The sequence below is a fragment of the Triturus cristatus genome, chromosome 2_2, assembly GCF_964204655.1.
Source record: "Triturus cristatus chromosome 2_2, aTriCri1.1, whole genome shotgun sequence".
Lineage (NCBI taxonomy): Eukaryota > Metazoa > Chordata > Amphibia > Caudata > Salamandridae > Triturus > Triturus cristatus.
The window spans coordinates 1,226,743,900-1,226,764,311 of record NC_140582.1 but is presented as its reverse complement, the minus strand read 5'-3'; the positions used below and the strand labels follow the sequence as shown (position 1 = coordinate 1,226,764,311).

At 45.0% G+C, this 20,412-nt stretch overlaps 1 protein-coding gene across 1 annotated transcript in view; it reads right to left on the bottom strand.

Annotated features, from left to right (window-relative positions):
* The window catches only part of LOC146863455 (dedicator of cytokinesis protein 2-like), a 2,657,619-nt gene that overhangs the window by 1,999,428 nt on the left and 637,779 nt on the right, over nt 1-20,412 (bottom strand). Inside the window, exon 20 of the mRNA XM_085642885.1 lies at nt 15,695-15,784. Coding sequence (XP_085499011.1) covers nt 15,695-15,784 — 90 coding nt within the window. The remainder of the gene's footprint in view (nt 1-15,694; nt 15,785-20,412) is intronic.

Below are 20,412 nucleotides of genomic sequence, written 5' to 3'. Positions count from 1 at the left end.
TTACCACCGCCAAGCCTCCGCGTGATCTTCCTCCGCGGGAAGGTCTTCAAGCGGCACTTCTGTTTGCGAACTCTTGTGATTGGCGATTGTTGTAGGTAATGGGCCAGAGAAGCTCTGGAGCGGCTCTTGGTGGGAACAAGTCCTTTTAGAGCGAAGGGCGACAGGAGCCATTTCCACGAGCCGCGCCAGCATGGCCTTTGTCGACTCAGCTGTGCAGCGGCTTTCCATTCAGGGGAAGCAGCTCAGCAAAGGACTGAATGATTGTTGGCGATTGGAAACCTTTTAAAGCGGACAAGGAACATGAAACAAATATAAAGGGCTTTCAAAGCTGTGGGCAATCAACTGCTAACCGCAGCCCGGTCAATGTTCCTGTCACAATTCACACACACCTCATTCTCCCCTTTGCTCAATTTTACTTTTAGGCCTGGCTTCACAGCCTAGCTGTCTCAATGCCTATTTTTACCAATTGTTCACCTCCACCAGAGGAGTATTTCTCTTTCACCTTATGGTATTGCTGTTTGGTGTACCTTTTTACCTCCTATAAGTGCTAGCATTGCAGAGCATGAGGGACTATTTTACATCACAACAGAACACTGTGACATCACACATTTAATCCTATATCTCATGTGATATATTTGAAAAAACACACAAAAAACAATAATTTTCGTGTTGTTTTTCGTTTCAACAGTCTTGTTTAATGTTTTACTTAGGACTCTAGCTGCACACCAAAGCTAGTGGTTTTGCCAATGCCTGTTGCTCCTTCTCATTGATTGCACTCAAACTTTGGAATCCCTCCCCGCCTTGGAGCTGCTTCTCTCCCCTAGAGGTGGGGAGTCGGTGTCGAGTGGGGGACTCTGGCAGGGCCTGTGGGACAAAACTGGAGCTTGAATGGAATTCTCATGGAAATAACAAACAATTCTATTTGTCTTGTAAATGCATATTTGAAATAAGTATATTCCTGCATTGAGTGACATGTATTAAAATGAACAATTTCTTAATATTAACTTAGGGACCCTCAGGGAAGTGTACCCCTCTCACTAGAAAGTGACCGGGATGATTCTATTATCGCGCCAAGGGACAATTCTTGTTGTGATGCGCAGTAATCAAGGGCCAGTATGATTATCGTACACTGGGTAAACATTTTTGATTTTTCTAAATATTAACACAGCTTTCGTTTTTGCGTTCCTCAACCTCTGATATGAATTACTTGGAGGTGTTACAAAATAAGGCCGAAAATGAACAGTGCAACAAGGTGTCATGCCGACTAGCACACAATTTGGTCGAGAGGGTAAGCCAAGATTCCAGCCCAGCGTTCGCAGTCACACGGCCTGCAGTTGAGCCCCTGGACAATGTCCCTTTCTCTATTCACTCTTACACAAAAGAACAATGTTGTGTGCTTAGTTGTCCTTCAAACGTTATATTAGTAAACTTTGTTTAAAATTGCTTTCTAAATGTTTGTATCAGATGCTAAACGAACCCATGTCTTTAAGAAGTAATTGCAGGCACAGTTTAGGCCTAAACCGACTATGCTGGACTCTCAGGGGGGGCCAAAGCAAGGCAGCACGTGCGTATTTATGCAAATGAATCAAAGCGGCAGATCTGCGCGGGTTGGAATGCACCTGTGATGTTTTCTAGAACACACTTTAAGTGAGAGACAGAGCACTCTATATGGTGATATCCGCGGCCCCCAGACTTGGCTAACAAGGAGGAGACCAGCACCTTAATGGAGGCGATTAGATACATTAGCAGAGTTAGTGGCCAGAGCCCGATAGCGCCTCTTCTCCTGTCCCAAGCTTGCCTTGTGGAGGAGCTGTGGAATGCAGCTGCAGGCTGCAGACACATCTGCATGGGGACGGGGAAGGCAGCAGCCCGGACCTCACTCCCCGCACCCTGCTAGAAGTCCAGGAGACATATCATCAGGGTCACTGCTATGTAATATTATGTTCTATTGATTTGCATAGCGCACAGATCACCCGAGAGGACATCCAGGCACTTGGGCAGGTGTGTAGGTGTGAGGTCGCTAAGGTGCTTATACGAAGAGACAGGTCTTCAGCTTCTGGAGGAAGTCAAGACGTGAGGAGGAGGCTCTGGTGTGTTGAGGGAGGTCTCAAGAAGTGAGGCGGAGGCTCCGATGTGTTGAGGGAGGTCTCAAGAATTGAGGAGGAGGCTCTGATGTGTAGGGGAGATCTCAAGAAGTGAGGAGGAGGCTCTGATGTGTAGGGGAGATCTCAAGAAGTGAGGAGGAGGCTCTGGTGTGTTGAGGGAGGTCTCAAGAAGCGAGGAGGAGGCTCTGATGTGTAGGGGAGATCTCAAGAAGCGAGGAGGCGGCTCTGGTGTGTTGAGGGAGGTCTCAAGAAGTGAGGAGGAGGCTCTGGTATGTTGAGGGAGGTCTCAAGAACTGAGGAGGAGGCTCCGATGTGTTGAGGGAGGTCTCAAGAAGTGAGGAGGAGGCTCCGATGTGTTGAGGGAGGTCTCAAGAAGTGAGGAGGAGGCTCCGATGTGTTGAGGGAGGTCTCAAGAAGTGAGGAGGAGTCTCCGATGTGTTGAGGGAGGTCTCAAGAAGTGAGGAGGAGGCTCTGATGTGTAAGGGAGGTCTCAAGAAGTGAGGAGGAGGCACCGGTGTGTTCAGGGAGGCCTCAAGAAGTGAGGAGGAGGCGCTGGTGTGTAGAAGGAGGCCTCAAGAAGTGAGGAGGAGGCGCTAGTGTGTAGAGGGAGGTCTCAAGAAGTGAGGAGGAGGCGCTGGTGTGTAGAGGGAGGTCTCAAGAAGTGAGGAGGAGGCGCTGGTGTGTAGAGGGAGGTCTCAAGAAGTGAGGAGGAGGCTCTGATGTGTTGAGGGAGGTCTCAAGAAGTGAGGAGGAGGCACAGGTGTGTTGAGGGAGGTCGCAAGAAGTGAGGAGGAGGTGCTGGTGTGTTGAGGGAGGTCTCAAGAAGTGAGGAGGAGGCTCTGATGTGTAGGGGAGATCTCAAGAAGTGAGGAGGAGGCTCTGATGTGTAGGGGAGATCTCAAGAAGTGAGGAGGAGGCTCTGGTGTGTTGAGGGAGGTCTCAAGAAGTGAGGAGGAGGCTCTGATGTGTAGGGGAGATCTCAAGAAGCGAGGAGGCGGCTCTGGTGTGTTGAGGGAGGTCTCAAGAAGTGAGGAGGAGGCTCTGGTGTGTTGAGGGAGGTCTCAAGAACTGAGGAGGAGGCTCCGATGTGTTGAGGGAGGTCTCAAGAAGTGAGGAGGAGGCTCCGATGTGTTGAGGGAGGTCTCAAGAAGTGAGGAGGAGGCTCCGATGTGTTGAGGGAGGTCTCAAGAAGTGAGGAGGAGGCTCCGATGTGTTGAGGGAGGTCTCAAGAAGTGAGGAGGAGGCTCTGATGTGTAAGGGAGGTCTCAAGAAGTGAGGAGGAGGCACCGGTGTGTTCAGGGAGGCCTCAAGAAGTGAGGAGGAGGCGCTGGTGTGTAGAGGGAGGTCTCAAGAAGTGAGGAGGAGGCGCTAGTGTGTAGAGGGAGGCCTCAAGAAGTGAGGAGGAGGCGCTAGTGTGTAGAGGGAGGTCTCAAGAAGTGAGGAGGAGGCGCTGGTGTGTAGAGGGAGGTCTCAAGAAGTGAGGAGGAGGCGCTGGTGTGTAGAGGGAGGTCTCAAGAAGTGAGGAGGAGGCTCTGATGTGTTGAGGGAGGTCTCAAGAAGTGAGGAGGAGGCACCGGTGTGTTGAGGGAGGTCGCAAGAAGTGAGGAGGAGGTGCTGGTGTGTTGAGGGAGGTCTCAAGAAGTGAGGAGGAGGCTCTGATGTGTAGGGGAGGTCTCAAGAAGTGAGGAGGAGGCGCTGGTGTGTTGAGGGAGGTCTCACGAAGTGGGGAGGAGGCTCTTCTGTGTTAAGAGAGGTGGCTCCATGTCTTAGGGGTGATGTAGGAGAATTATGCAATTCTGCAGCTGGATGTTGTCTGTATAATTAGGGATTTGCAGCCTTTGCCATATAAACCATCATCTACTGCATAATTTTCAAATGTTTACAGAAATAAAATATGTCTAGCTAAAATGGTTGAGTTAGTGCCATCAGGCGACCAAATCATTCCACTGGAGTAGACTTTGCCAACTATTGACTAATTCGTATTAGAGAAAAGAAACTTCAGCAGCCAGACATTCTGCAAAAACTGTAGCAGCCAGACAGTCTTTACAAAAACTCCAGCCGCCAAACATGTTTTACAAAAACTTCAGCACCCAGAAATTCTTTACAAAAACTCCAGCAGCCAGAAATGCTTTACAAAAACTTCAGCAGCCAGACATTCTTTACAAACACTGCAGCAGCCAGACATTCTCCACAAAAACTCTAGAAGTCTGCCATTCTTTACAAAACTTCAGCAGCCAGCCATTCTTTACAAAAAGCCCAGCAGCCAGACATTCTTTACAAAAACTTCAGCAGACAGACACTCTTTACAAAAATTCCAGCACTCAGACATTCTTTACAAAAACTTCAGCTGCCAGACATTCTGTACAAAAACGTCAGCAGTAAGACATTCTTTAAAAACACTTCAGCAGGCAGACACTCTTTATAAACACTTTAGTAGCCAGACATTTTTTACAAAAACTTCAGAAGCCAGACATTCTTTAAAAAACTTTAGCAGCCAGACATTCTTTACAGAAACTTCAGCAGCCACACATTCTGTACAAAAACTGCAGCATCAGAAGTTCTTTACACTAGCAGTAACTTTAGCATCCATCCCCGTTCACCAGTAACTGTCTCTAATCTTCCTCTTGGTGATCGTGTGACCCAAATGCCCTTCATGCCCATACAGAATTATCTTATCTCCTAAACCAGTGAGAGGTACGAATTTATCACCCCGGACCATCATCCCTTGAAGTGGGCTTGCAACCTTACTAGCAATGCTTTTTCTTTAGGCATCCCTCCATGAAAAATCTCCTCACACTGTCAAGTTCCTCATCTTTCACTTTCTTATTATTCCACTCATCTTCTGTGAAGGCATTGCCCGGATACACATCTATTGTTGCAATTAAACACTCCACATCATCTTCATCCCCGTTCTCTGAATACTCAGCAACATTAAGTGGTGAACGTGATAAATAGTCTGCCCTTGTGTTCTTTCCCCCTAGGATGTACTCTACATTGAAATTGTATTGCAACAGTTTTGAACTCAGCCTGGCTAACCTTGGTGTGTGAGTAGTTGCTCCTGGGATGAGGTAGAGGTATCCACGCGCTTGGAACCGGAAATCTTAGAATCTCGAAAACCAAAGCGACATCGAGATTTTCTAAATATATCGGGGATCAATGTAACGGCTCCTCATGATGTCCTTTTTAAGAATACAGCATCAGTCTTATCCTATAGATGAGCTGTATATGTAACAACACTCAGTTCGAATATATTCGTCTGCTCATATACCCTCGCTACCCGATTGAAATCAAACAGTAAAAGGCAGGAAGGCAGATTTAAAGGCCTGCCCCTTTATGTTCCCGCAGAATTCAGCGCATTCCGCTCTATAACTAAAAAGCAAGAAATCTACTAGTACGGACCTCTTGGATATACTAGTCAACCTATAAGATTGTCTGTACCGTGGGAGATTAGAATAAATTGTCCTGAAGAAGGTGGTCCTATATCTTTAGTCCTCCACCGAAACGCGTCGACGCAAGTCCAAAAAGGTAGACTGCAGACTGGAGTGACATCTGTTCTCGAAAAAATTAATTAGCAGTATCTACACTATGGACAACAGTTGATTTGGGTCTTTTGTCTTCCTTTATATTTTGGATTAGAAAACATTTTTTCTTACCTGTGTTCTCCCTATGTTTTGAATTGCTTTTTTATTGTAACTTTTATTGCTTGCCTATTGCACAACAAGTATAATGTCAAACGCTGATTTTATTGTTTTGTAACTGTCTTACAATTTTTATTGTGTTATGTTTTTAATAAAATAGAATATTCTGTATATACAACAATTGTGGACTAGGGTTCAGATTTTGGTGTCTTGTTCTGGTGATTGATTGAGTTTGATACTTGTATGAGTTTGTGTGGTTATCTGTACATGTGCCAAAAAGGGGAATATTTCTTTGGATAACCTTGGTGTGTGATCCTTGATGGCCGTGCCCCCAAGAATACTGACGACTAAAGACTTGTGATCAGTCCTGAGAGTAAATCTCCTTCCCCAAATGAAACATCTGAAGCGTTCTGCTGACCAGCAACAGTCCAACAACTCCTTTTCTATGACCGTAAATCCCTTTTCGTTTGCTCTCAAAAACCTGGATGAAAAATCCACAGTCATTTTGGTGGTTCCTTTCTCCTGAGCAATGGTGGCCCCCAAACCATCATTGCTAGCATCCACAGTGATGACACATTCTCAGGAAGGATCAAATGGTGCCAAAACACCAAAGAATACAATGTCAATGTCATCTTTGAGTGCTTGCAATTCACCTTGGCACATATTGATCCAATCAAATCTTTTGTTCTTCTTTAAAAGTTCTCTCAAATGAACTGTTTTTGCATCAAAGTTGTTGATACATTTTACTTAAAGCTTGCATAAACCTAAGAAAGATGCCACATGTTTTTATTTGCATCAACCAATCCAGGCCTGGGTTCTACTCCTTTTTCAGAAATTACATGCCCAAAGTATTCAATGTTCTCCCTTGCAAACTCCCATTTTTTAAGATTGGTTAAAACTCCGATGTTTTGTACATTTCTCAACACTTCATGCATACATCTGTCATAACTAACATCGTCTTCACCAGCCACCAGTATATCGTCCTGGAAAGTTACTACCCCTTTGATACATTTAAGTACATTCTCTAACGCTCATTGAAAAACTGAAGGGGCTGACGCCAAACCAAGAGCCATTCTCCTAAACTGAAACGTTCCGAAAGGCGAAACAAAATGGGTAAGGTGTTGAGATGACTCATCAAGTTCAATCTGATGGTAAGCCGATGCTAAGTCGATTATGGAAAATACATTTGTGCCCGCAAACGTACTTATGATGTCATCTATGCGGGGTATGGGATGGGAATCTACCCAAATCCCCTTATTAAGACTCCTAGGGTCTGTGCAAACTCTTAACTGGCCATTTTCTTCCTTGCTCTCACCAAAGAGGACAACCGAAGAGAGGATTAGATGGGTTTAATGACACCATCTTCACACATTTTTTTGAGCTATTTCTGCTAGTTCATCACGAACATTGAAAGGTACGTTCCTTAGTTTATGCTTGACAGGGGTGGCTCCACTTTGATCTTATGCTTAAAACCCTCAATCCTTCCCAACCTCTCACTGAAAACTGACTTGAATAAACCAGTTCACTTGGCCTTGGGATCAATTTCACCAGAAACTTGTTCAGTATTTGCATCCTCCATGACCAAATAAACTTGAACTTACCTTTCAGGCCTCAGTGTCATGCCAAACAAGCCCTGATGATACAACCCAAGAATGTTTAAACCTTTTATCAAAACATAAACCTTACCAAAAATAGTTCTAGTTTTAAACTTCATATGACATTCAAAATATCCAGACAGTTCAATTTTCCTTCCATCATACGTCACTGGATTCCTATTAGTTGGAAGTGGTTTGCTGTCCCCCATACCTTTATGTAACAACTCATCAGTCACCATCGTCATCCTAGCACCGGAATCAATAAATAATCTCAACACCTTGCCATCAGCAACAATATCTTCGTAAGGAGCTACGCAATTGGACTCACCCCCTTGGACGATTAACACTAAATCTTTTTCCACTACCTGTTCATCCTCATAACTGACGCACAATTCCCTGTCCGGTACAGTGTTGAGTTTATCCTTAGATTACTGACAAACTTTGGCAAAATTCCCCACTTTACCTCATGTTCTGCACTTAATAATTTTCGCTGGTGAAGACTAACCGTTAGGACCATGATTTGGATATCCACATGTAAAACAGATATTTTTCTGATTAAAAAATGCACCCTTACTCCCCTTTTTCTTAGGAAACTTCATATTCTGTCCATTTTGTTTGTTACTCCTACTTTCATTCACAACTGACATCCCACTCTGTGTCAATACTTTACACGATTTACGAGATAACTCTATGCCTTTTCCACTGATAGTCTAAATAGGAATGGGATTTTTCATAGTTAGTAATTTCCCCTGCGCTTTTTTATCCCAACAGCGGACAACTATCTGGTCACAAATAAGTTGCGACATAACATTTTTGAAATCGCATTCTGCAGTAAGAATGCATAAAACTGCCACATAACTCTCAATGGACTCATCCTGCTGTTGCTCTCTTGTAAAAAATGTGTGTCTGTTTACAATTAAACTAGGCTGTACATCAAACTGCTTTTAAAGTTTTTTTACAGCCATCTGATACTCAGCAACATCCCGTTCATCTCCTACTAACTCAACAGGTGGAAGATGCTTATAAACAGATTGCCCCTCGAATCCCAAATTATGCTCCAACAAGAACCATTTGTGTTCTGGAAAATATATTTTTCCCCCTATAGCACAAGGGACTAGGTAAATGCTCTGTACCAATTTCTCCATTGAATTGGTGGGTCATCAGGTGTTTGGAAAAAAGGACCATTAACACTTTGCATGGTTAAACACCCCTCATAGCAGTACTAAACACCCTTAAGGCCAAAACCAATATTGAAACAGAAAAAAAACATGAACTGCTGGAACAATTTTTAAAACATTTGATAATCTATGATGTGTGTGTATACCACAGACTTTTAAAATAAGACACATCAAACTACAATACATATGTGTATATCACAGTTGATGAAAAACCTGAGCTGCAAACTGTAGAAGCCTACTCACAGTATAAAACATGATTAAAACACCACACATGCACTCTTATCAGTGTCAAGTGCTTAAACTAGAGATAAGAGCAAATATGCAAGTGTGCAAATCGCAGTTGCTGATTGCCGAGGTCAACAGGAACGCACAGTATTTGTGTGCTCATCACAGTCAGGAAAATCCGCTGTCTCAGGATTCAGTATCGCAGAACACAGTCAAAAAGTAATGCACAGTATATGTGTGTGCATCACAGTTGTCTGCAATGCCACACCGTAAAACAAAACGGCCGTAATAAAGACGCTTTTCCTTTCGCGTAGGTCAGCCTGCTCCCAAACCAATATGGCCGGCGACGTGCCATACGTGCTCCTAGGATGTAGTTGCGCTCAAGGATCAGCACACAGAATAAGATCAGACTCACAAAGGGGTCCATCAGACGGCAACAGAATGGTAAATGCGCTAGCACTGCTCTGGAACAATTGCGCCACCGATTGCTGCGATAGGCCCCGCACGACCAGCACACACAGTTCACTGGGTACATGCTTGCGCTCCAAAGTTCGGCAGACATCTTCTCACTGTGATTTCACTGACTGAAAAAAAAGTCAGTGCCGGCACATTGACATAAGCTCATCCAGTTCCTAGCACTGACCTGAAAGTAGGATCCTCCGTAAAGAACACGTCTTCCACAACATCCGTCTTAAATACTCTGATGAAGCTGGCAGGAACAGAGACCCTCCTGGCACAAACACGCGTGGGTTCTTCACTGTGGCCAACTCATCACCAAATTTGTGGTGAAACAGACACAGTGAAACAGCATGAAATGTGTTAACCTTAAGCAACTAGGTTTATTGGCCACAGTTTCAGCAACAACTGACAGTCATAGAACTTTCCTCCCAGCAAATTCCTCACACCACATTCCAGGAAAGATGATCTGGAATGTGCAATGTAGTGACAACCACATCACCACAATATCTCTCTTCTTTACAAACAACAAAATATAAAAACTCAAACTTCATACAAATTACATGACACAGAAGATTTGAAAGAGTGTCAATAAAAATAGTTCTTTAGAAGTAAAATATACCATATAGAATTGACTCTTTGCATTATAACGTGAATAAAATGTGAATAATTAACACACGTTACAATAATTAATCACGGTACACATTCTTTACACAAAATTCAGCAGACAGACATTCTTTACAAAAACTCCAGCAGCCAGACATTCTTTACAAATACTCCAGCAGCCAGACATTCTTTACAAAAACTCCAGAAGCCAGACATTCTTTACAAATACTCCAGCAGCCAGACATTCTTTACAAACACTTCAGCAGCCAGACATTCTTTACAAAAACTTCGGCAGCCAGACATTCTTTACAAAAAAGTCCACCACTAGACATTTTTTACAAAAGCACCAGCAGCCAGACATTCTTTACAAAAACACCAGCAGCTAAACATTCTTTACAAATACTCCAGCAGCCAGACATTGTTTACAAAACCTCCAGCAGCCAGACATTCCATACAAACCTTCGGCAGCCAGACATTCTTTACAAACATTTCCACAGCCACACATTCTTTACAAAAAAACAAGCAGCCAGACATTCTTTATAAAACCTCCAGCAGGCACACATTCTTCACTAAACATTCAGCAGCTAGACATTCCTTACAAAAACTCCAGCAGCCAGATATTCCTTTCAAAAGTTCCAGCAGCCAGAAATTCTTTACAAAAATTCCAGCAGCCAGACATTCTTCACCCTACCCTAGGTAGGTACAATGCCCAAAAGTATCGATAGGGACTGTATTGTACTCATCCCAACTCAAGAGTCCAGGTACCAAGGGAAGAGTCTGAGGCCCCTATGGGCAACATTGGATTATTATGAGAGTAAGCCCAGACATACCTCTAATAGGTTTTCCCCATTGGAGAATTTGAAAAATTTGGGATTGAATTTGAATTTGAATTTAAAAACATTTCTATAGCGCACTTTTACCATGCGGTTTCTTGGCGCTGTTAGATTGTGAGAAGCAGGCAGGAGCAGAGGGGAGTTTAAGCATTGTAGGCTCGGGGAAAAAGAAAAGTTTTAAGACCCTTCCGGAACTCAATGTAGGAAGATGACATACGGAGTTCCGGGGGGAGGGAGTTCCAAAATGCAGGAGCAAGCACTGCGAATTTCGTACCGCCAGTCTTTTTCTTGCTGAAGCGGGGGATGGTTAACAATGCCTGATGAGTAGACCTAAGCTCTCGTCCAGGTATGTAGGGGGTGATGGCAGAACAGATAAATTCCGGGGCAGTGCCTGTTTTAGCCTGGAAAGTGGTGCAGCCAAGCTTGAACAGAGCACGCTCTTTCACCGGCAGCCAGTGCAAGGCCTGCAATAGGGGAGTAGCTCTCTGGTATTTAGGCAGGCCGTGAATCAGGCGGGCAGCCTGATTCTGCACTAGCTGCAAACGGCGAATGGCGTAGGCTGGAGCGCCATTGTAAATGATGTTCCCATAATCGAGGCGCGAAAGCACCATGGCCATCACTATAATTTTTAGGGCGGGTAAAGAAAAAAAACGAGAAATCTTCCTGATGATTCGAAGGGAAAAGAAACAGGAGGAAACAACTGAATTAACCTGAGAGTGAACAGAAAGTGAGGGATCCAGGAGGATACCAAGGGTCTTGACCTTAGGAACTGGGAGCGGGGGAACACCAAGTGAGGAGGGCCAGTGAGAGGGGGACCAGGGACTGCAACCACCTCTGGTCAGGACTAATTCCGTCTTGTCCGGGTTGAGTTTGAGGTGGTTGCAGTTCATCCAATCCTGGATGAACAGCATGACGGATTGGACATTTGAAGCAGAGGAGGAGGAGTAGGAGAGGTCAAAAATTAGCTGGAGGTCATCGGCGTAATTGAACACCGTGACCTCGAGCTGCTGTAACATAAAAATAAGGGGGTAAATGTATAAATTAAACAAAAGAGGGGAGAGGGAAGAGCCTTGGGGAACTCCACATGCAACCTTACGAGAGGCAGCGGTGAAACCAGCAAGATGGACTGCCTGAGCCCTGTCACTCAGGAAGGACTTAAGCCAGGTGAGGGCCAGGCCCTCTATACCCGCCGCCTTGACACGGGTGAGGAGGATGGAGTGGTCCACCGTGTCAAATGCGGCGGATAGGTCTAAAAGAATGAGGGCCTGGGGGACGTTGGTATCAATGCCCTCGCGTAGGCTGTCCATCACTGAGATCACTACCTTCTCCGTCGAGTGGAGGGGGCGAAAGCCCGCCTGCCGGGGGGAGAGGCAGTGGTTGGCTTCCACATAGGTGCTCAGGGTGCTGGTTACATGGGTCTCCAAAACCTTGGCCAAGTAGGGTAATAGGGAAATGGGACGGTAATTGGAAGGGAATGAAGGGTCGGCACCGGGTTTTTTTAGAATGGGGATGACTGCCGCAAATTTATGGGCAGTGGGGACCACTCCAGATTTGAGTGAGTCATTTAAAAGTGTAAGGGGAGGGGTAGGGCAGTGTAGGAAGACTTCTCGCAAGATACGAGCAGGGGCAAAGTCCAGGGGGGAACCTGACTTTACCTTTTGAAGCAGGGAAGGAAGTGTAACTGTGGTCAGAGGGGGGAAGGAAGTGAGTTTGGAAGTGATGGCAGGGGGGGAGGGATTAGTGAAGGTGGGGGAAGGGGGGGAGATATTAGCCTTGATCGTTGCGACCTTATCAACGAAGAAGTCGTTGAGGGAGTCGCAAAGCGGTTGAGAAGGGGGGATCGAGGCCGTGGCTCTATTAGATGAGGCAAGCTCATGTACTGTGGCAAAAATCTCTTTAGATTGAGATTCAGCTGCTAGTATCCTGTCTGAGTAAAACAGGGTCTTGGCATCAAGTATGCTTTGTTTGTATACTTTGAGCACAGAGAGGTAGATGGTTTTTTTGGCGGGACTATATTCTCTTCTCCATGCGCGCTCTGCTCTGCGTGCGGCTAATTTCCTCTCCTTGAGATCGGGGGTAAACCAGCGATTGGCAGCATGGGCACGCTTCACCGTGATCCGTCTCAGGGGAGCAAAATCGTCGCCTGCCCGGGTCAGCCAGCCATCGATGGTAGTCAGCTGGTCCGGGGCGGCGAGGCCCGAGAGGTCAGGGCAGGAATTGGCCAGGGATGAGCAAAAAGATGGCATGTCTGCCTTACCCCATTTTCTAGCCCAGGTGTTCTTTGGGAGAAGAGGTTTAGGCACTGGGGCTAGCGCGAGGGAGAAGGAGATTGAAAAATGGTCCGACCAAGAACAGGGGGAGATGACAGGAGAAGTGGTGGGGATATTTAGGGTCCAAACCTGGTCGAGCGAGTGGCCATGAGCATGGGTGGGGCTGTGAATGAGGGGACAAAAGTTAAGACTGGTCATGAGGCTGGTGAATTCTTTGGAAAGAGGGGTTTCAGCGGGATCGTTGGGCCAAAAATTGAAGTCGCCCAACACCAACACTGAGGAGTTGTTAATAACCAGTGTGGCGAGGATGTCTTGAAGGCAGGAAACAAAATTGGAAGTTGTGTGAGGGGGTCGATAGATGAGAACAGCAGACTCTTGAGCCCAGCAGAAACAGAACCTATCAAATACGCTCCCAGGCAAAGAGTTAGAGAGTTGAATGAGGAGTTGAGAGTGGAGAACATAGAGCAGAGGCCTAGTGTACCCATTATTGAATTATTGGACAGGGGTCCAAACAATGTGAAGAGAGTGGAAAGCACTGAGTGCAATTTACTGTCGTGGAATATTGCGGGGTATAATAAAAAAAATAACATCTATTGGTAAGAAGAATTACTTAACTGTGAGATTATGTGTGTCTAGAAAACATAGGAAACGGGGCCCATTCATTTGAAAAGATATCGTCCATACCAAACCCTGGCGTTGTAATCAAGGGTAGGCAGAGCAAAGGGGGGCATATTGACAGTGATATCTAATACAATCACTATCAAAACTGTAACATTCTTAAATGATTTCCCCTATTTTCATATCCTGATTTGTAAAGGACAAAATAACTGGGACCTAATGATAATTAACTATTATAATAACAACTTTGGGAATCCAGCATCAGTGGCGGAAGATCTTGGGAGGACAATTGATGACCTCACTTATCGTCGCCCAAAACCCCTGAAACTTATTTGGGTAGGCGATGTTAACATAACAAGTTGCCTGAGAGATGTATTCCAGATTTGCAGGATAACAGATCATAAAGGAGATCCTATTGCTCACTACAGCCATACACCATATGGCAACACCTTAAACAGCCAACTGATGACCTGGTAATTAGAGATTAGAAACAGAATACATTCACTCACACTGGTTTAATGGACTAAACCTTTCAAAGTGTAGGTCACAGGTCAGCAATTGATTATATAGTCACCTTAGATAATAAAAAAAAACATTAAAAATATACAGGTAAAGGTGACAGATTTCAGTGATCACGTTCTGCTTTGCTGTATTTTGGGCTGGAGAGGCCTTATAAAAGCACCAGGAAAGACCGCCCCAAAACCTATCTTAGCAAGAAAAAGCAGCATTGTTTTAAAATAGGACAAAGTAGATGAGGGAAACTTAGTTGCTATAATCCTTACCTCTAACAAAAAGGAGTTTCTGCTATGCCTAGATGAGCTGGCAAATCGCAACCTGGTGACCGCGGCATTCGGGTAGAATTTAGAAGGAATCTGGCTGCAATTAACTCGCCCAGTGCCATCATAAGAGTGCCCACCAATCAGCTGGCTCAGTACGAATTCTTCAAAAGGCACTAGCAAGCCTTTTCATTGCACTGAAATTGGACCCTAGAGATAATGACCTTGTACAGACCCATAGATCTAGCTACAAAAGAGCTAGAGACAATACATGTTACCTGCCACACGGTGTAGGGATGTTTTTAAAGTCTTCGTTTTCTATTGCAACTTGTGCTGCAGAGCGCAGCACAAGCCACAATAGGAAATATACACTTTGAGACCGCCTTGTAGGCGGTCGCACAGTAATAATGGCAGGAGGACTGCCGACTACTTGTCAGGCGGTTCAGCTTCTTCTACGGTGCTGGTTGGACGAGAGTCCGACGGGCATTGTAATGATGCCCTAAACGCCACGTAAAAGTTACTGTTGCAAGACAAAAAAAATCTAAACACGTTCTTAAAGGAATAACTCCATAAATGATAATTTAGTCTTTTCTCTGGTACTATTTGGTAGGGGTGGGCGTAACTCGAGTAATTCAATGTAGCTTAATCACATGGAATTTCCTAGACATTCAGTGATATTACATGTAAAATACGCAAGAAGAGTAATTCTGTGTTTAGCGCTGCCTCGCTAAATGCAAGAGAATAGGAATAGTGATTGCTCGCGCTCTCGAAATGTGCTCTTGGGGTAGGATTTTCCCCCAACTTACTACCAACCTTTAGCGTATTTTAACGTGCCGACGCATTTTGCACTAAGAAACAACACTAAATGCAGTGAAATCCGAATAGCGAATTCGAGGAGCCACTCCCTCTAATTCTAATTGTGCTCCCACGTTAGAATATTTTCAACAACTTACTTTTAATTATGCAAGGAGGAGTAATCGCATAATAATCAGTAATTCTGCATCAAAGAGTAACGTAGTAACGTGGTATTACCGTACTTACTCCAGCGTAATTGGAATTCCACCCAGACCTACTATTTGTCTGGTGGATAGCGTGTTTGTGTGTCCATGGTTCTGAACATTTATTCAAATAATTTAATAATATTTGATAGCACAAAGGTTTAATTAACTAAAATTGGTCAGAAAAATCAAAGTTATACAGAACAGCGACTCCAAAATATTTATCACCTGGGGCTCCAAAGTTCCTGAAGCTCGCTCTGGAGTACATCTGACAATTAATGTATTTACAGTAATTTTTTTCATGCATAATTATATAAGATTCTTTAAAAATATCACTTTAAGTAACTTCTCACAGATATTATCATAAAATATATCATTTAGGTCACAAAGACTTACCAAAGCATCGAAGACGAGGGTGTCGTAGGTGTCAGTGTGCGAATATTCCATCATGATAGTGAATAGAGCATCAAGGGTATCCTGGAGAAACTGTTAGGAGAGAACAGAGTCTGTGAGAAAGGAATGTAATAGAAACTGAGGAGAGAAAAGAGCCTGTGATAAGAGGTAACGACTAAAAGAAACTGCGAGGACAGAGAAGAGACTGTGATCACGGAGTGTGATAGAAACTGTGAGGAGAGAGAAGAGCCTGTGATGAGGGAGTGTGATAGAAACTGTGAGGACAAAAGAGTCTGTGATCGAGGAGTGTGATAGAAACTGTGAGGACAAAAGAGTCTGTGATCGAGGAGTGTGATAGAAACTGTGAGGACAGAAGAGCCTGTGATCAAGGAGTGTGATAGAAACTGTGAGGACAGAGAAGAGCCTGTGACGAGGGAGTGTGACAGAAACTGTGAGGAGACAGAAGAGCCTGTGATCAGGGAGTGTGATAGAAACTGTGAGGACAGAAGAGTCTGTGATTAGGGAGTGTGATAGAAACTGTGAGGAAAGAAGAGCCTGTGATTGAGGAGTGTCATAGAAACTGTGAGGAGAGGGAAGAGCCTGTGATCGAGGAGTTTGAGAGAAACTGTGAGGACAGAAGAGCCTGTGATCGAGGAGTGTGCTGGAAACTGTGAGGACAGAATAGTCTGTGATCGAGGAGTGTGATAGAAACTGTGAGGACAGAAGAGCCTGTGATTGAGGAGTGTCATAGAAACTGTGAGGAGAGGGAAGAGCCTGTGATCGAGGAGTTTGAGAGAAACTGTGAGGACAGAAGAGCCTGTGATCGAGGAGTGTAATAGAAACTGTGAGGAGAGGGAAGAGCCTGTGATCGAGGAGTGTGATAGAAACTGTGAGGACAAAAGAGCCTGTGATTGAGGAGTGTCATAGAAACTGTGAGGAGAGGGAAGAGCCTGTGATCGAGGAGTTTGAGAGAAACTGTGAGGACAGAAGAGCCTGTGATCGAGGAGTGTAATAGAAACTGTGAGGACAGAATAGTCTGTGATCGAGGATTGTGATAGAAACTGTGAGGACAGAAGAGCCTGTGTTCGAGGAGTGTGACAGAAATTGTGAGGACAGAAGAGCCTGTAATCAAGGAGTGTGATAGAAACTGTGAGGAGAGAGGAGAGCCTGTGATAGAGGAGTGTGATAGAAACTGTGAGGACAGAGAAGAGCCTGTGATAGGGGCGTGTGACAGAAACTGTGAGGAGAGAGAAGAGTCTGTGAGGAGGGAGTGTGATAGAAACTGTGAGGAGAGAAGAGCCTGTGATCGAGGAGTGTGATAGAAACAGAGAGGACAGAGAAGAGCGTGTGATCGGGGTGTGTGACTGAAACTGTGAGGAGAGAGAAGAGCCTGTGAGGAGGGAGTGTGATAGAAACTGTGAGGACAGAAGAGCCTGTGATGAGGGAGTGTGATAGAAACTGTGAGGCAGAAGTGTCTGTGACTAGGGAGTGTGATAGAAACTGTGAGGACAGAAGAGCCTGTGATTGAGGAGTGCCACAGAAACTGTGAGGAGAGGGAAGAGAATGTGATTGAGGAGTTTGAGAGAAACTGTGAGGACAGAAGAGCCTGTGATCGAGGAGTTTGACAGAAACTGTGAGGACAGAAGAGCCTGTGATCGAGGAGTGTGATAGAAACTGTGAGCAGAGAGGAGAGACTGTGATAGAAGAGTATGATAGAAACTGTGAGGACAGAGAAGAGCCTATGATCCGGGAGTGTGACAGAAACTGTGAGGAGAGAGAAGAGCCTGGGAGGAGGGAGTGTGACAGAAACTGTGAGGAGAGAGAAGAGCCTGTGAGGAGGGAGTGTGATAGAAACCGTGAGGACAGAAGAGCCTGTGATGAGGGAGTGTGATAGAAACTGTGAGGAGTGAGATGAGCCTGTGATGAGGGGGTGTGATAGAAACTGTGAGGAGAGAGAAGAGCCTCTGATTGAGGAGTGTGATCGAAACTGTTATGACAGAAGAGCCTGTGATCGAGGAGTGAGATAGAAACTGTGAGGACATGGAAGAGCCTGTGATCGAGGAGTGAGATAGAAACTGTTATGACAGAAGAGCCTGTGATCGAGAAGTGTGATAGAAACTGTGAGGACAGAAGAGCCTGTGATCGAGGAGTGTGGTAGAAACTGTTATGACAGAAGAGCCTGTGATTGATGAGTGTGACAGAAACTGTGAGGACAGAAGAGCCTGTAATCGAGGAGTGTGATAGAAACTGTGAGCAGAGAGGAGAGCCTGTGATAGAGGAGTGTGATAGAAACTGTGAGGACAGAGAAGAACCTGTGATAGGGGCATGTGACAGAAACTGTGAGGAGACAGAAGAGCCTGTGATCAGGGAGTGTGATAGAAACTGTGAGGACAGAAGAGTCTGTGATTAGGGAGTGTGATAGAAACTGTGAGGAGAGAAGAGCCTGTGATCGAGGAGTGTGATAAAAAACAGAGAGGACAGAGAAGAGCCTGTGATCGGGGCGCGTGACTGAAACTGTGAGGAGAGAGAAGAGCCTGTGAGGAGGGAGTGTGATAGAAACTGTGAGGACAGAAGAGCCTGTGATGAGGGAGTGTGATAGAAACTTGGAGGACAGAAGTGTCTGTGACTAGGGAGTGTGATAGAAACTGTGAGGACAGAAGAGCCTGTGATTGAGGAGTGCCACAGAAACTGTGAGGAGAGGGAAGAGAATGTGATCGAGGAGTTTGAGAGAAACTGTGAGGACAGAAGAGCCTGTGATCGAGGAGTGTGATAGAAACTGTGAGCAGAGAGGAGAGACTGTGATAGAGGAGTATGATAGAAACTGTGAGGAGAGGGAAGAGCCTGTGAGGAGGGAGTGTGATAGAAACCGTGAGGACAGAAGAGCCTGTGATGAGGGAGTGTGATACAAACTGTGAGGAGAGAGATGAGCCTGTGATGAGGGGGTGTGATAGAAACTGTGAGGAGAGAGAAGAGCCTGAGATTGAGGAGTGTGATTGAAACTGTTATGACAGAAGAGCCTGTGATCGAGGAGTGTGATATAAACTGTGAGGAAAGAGAAGAGCCTGTGATTGAGGAGTGTGGTAGAAGCTGTGAGGACAGAAGAGCCTGTGATTGAGGAGTGTGATAGAAACTGCGATGACAGAAGAGCCTGTAATCGAGAAGTGTGATAGAAACTGTGAGGAGAGGGAAGAGCCTGTGATCGAGGAGTGTGATAGAAACTGTGAGGACAGACGAGTCTGATCAGGGAGTGTGATAAAAACTGTCAGGAATGAGAAGAGCCTGTGATCGAGGAGTGATACAGAAACTGTGAGGAGAGAGAAGAGCCTGTGAGGAGGGAGTGTGATAGAAACTGTGAGGAGACAGAAGAGCCTGTGATCGGGAGTGTGATAGAAACTGTGAGGAGAGGGAAGAGCCTGTGAAGAAACCTGTGAGGCCAGAAGAGCCTGGGATCAAGGATTGTGATAGAAACTGTGAGGACAGAAGAGCCTGTGATGAGGGAGTGTGACAAAAACTGTGAGGAAAGAGAAGAGCCTGTGATCAGAGAGAGTGAAGGAAACTGTGAGGAGAGCAGGGACACTCTAGAATGGAGTAACCATGCACTCTTCAAGCTGTAATAATAATAATAATAAAGTGAACCCAACGTGATTTGAACATGTGACCATGAGGTCAAACACAGGCCCATAAAGTGGATGCCTTAGTCCACTAAGCCACCAGACCCACCTGAAACAATGTCACGGGTCATCAACACTGGGGTTTCGAGGCTGCACAGCAGATGTTTCCATAGCACAGGTGGAAATAACAGCGCTCATGGGCAGTAGAGGTGGAAAAATAGGTGGGAAAATGGTGCAAGGTCAAGGTGCCAAGAGGTCTAGAACTGAGAGATATGGAAAAACAAGATAGACCCAAATCAAGCAGCGAGCACCGAGGCAATGGAGGGACTTGTGACGTCATTGTCTGTCTGATGGAACAGTTCCAGCCAGGGCTATAAGGGAGCCGGATCAGGTGATGTTATTGTCCATTGGGTTTTGGCAGCATAAAGTCAAGAATAATGAATAGCGCTGCAGAGTCCATTAATTCTGGGGAATTTATGCAGAACACATAAAACAGAGGAATTACGACTTTGAATGTAAGGATGCCTGGACTAGGCTTCAGTAACAGTTGAAGCCTAAAGCCAATATGGCCGCTATCCAACAAGCTGCGCGACCATGTAAACATAGTCAAGAAGCCATTTAAAAGAAGGGCCAGTCGAATGTGGTTCTTTTCTCTGAAATTTAAAATGCAATAAACCCGACAGGAACGATTCAAGAAATCGGTAGGTGAGGATCTAGCCCCGATGTAATTTTAATATTAATTATGCCAAGTATTGTTGACCTACTAAATAACGGGGCTTGTTGGATACCCATGGGTGGGATCGAAGGGACGTATTAAATCATAGCCCTGGTAGTAATTTACATGTATCTTCAGAAGGCCATCCATAAACATAATCAGTGCCCGTACTTCGATTTGGTAATATACGGGCTGTATATTAATAACATCTTAGCAGTCTTGATGAAAAATGTATAGCATCTTCTCAATTTTAATTAAAGATCATCTTGGATATTAATAAAGCCGTAGAAATATGGCAAATAACTAAAAATATTATAGTAGATAAAGGGGACATAAACCTGATTTCTTTGTTGTTCTGAATTTATATAGACCGCATGGGAGGATAATTGATTGCC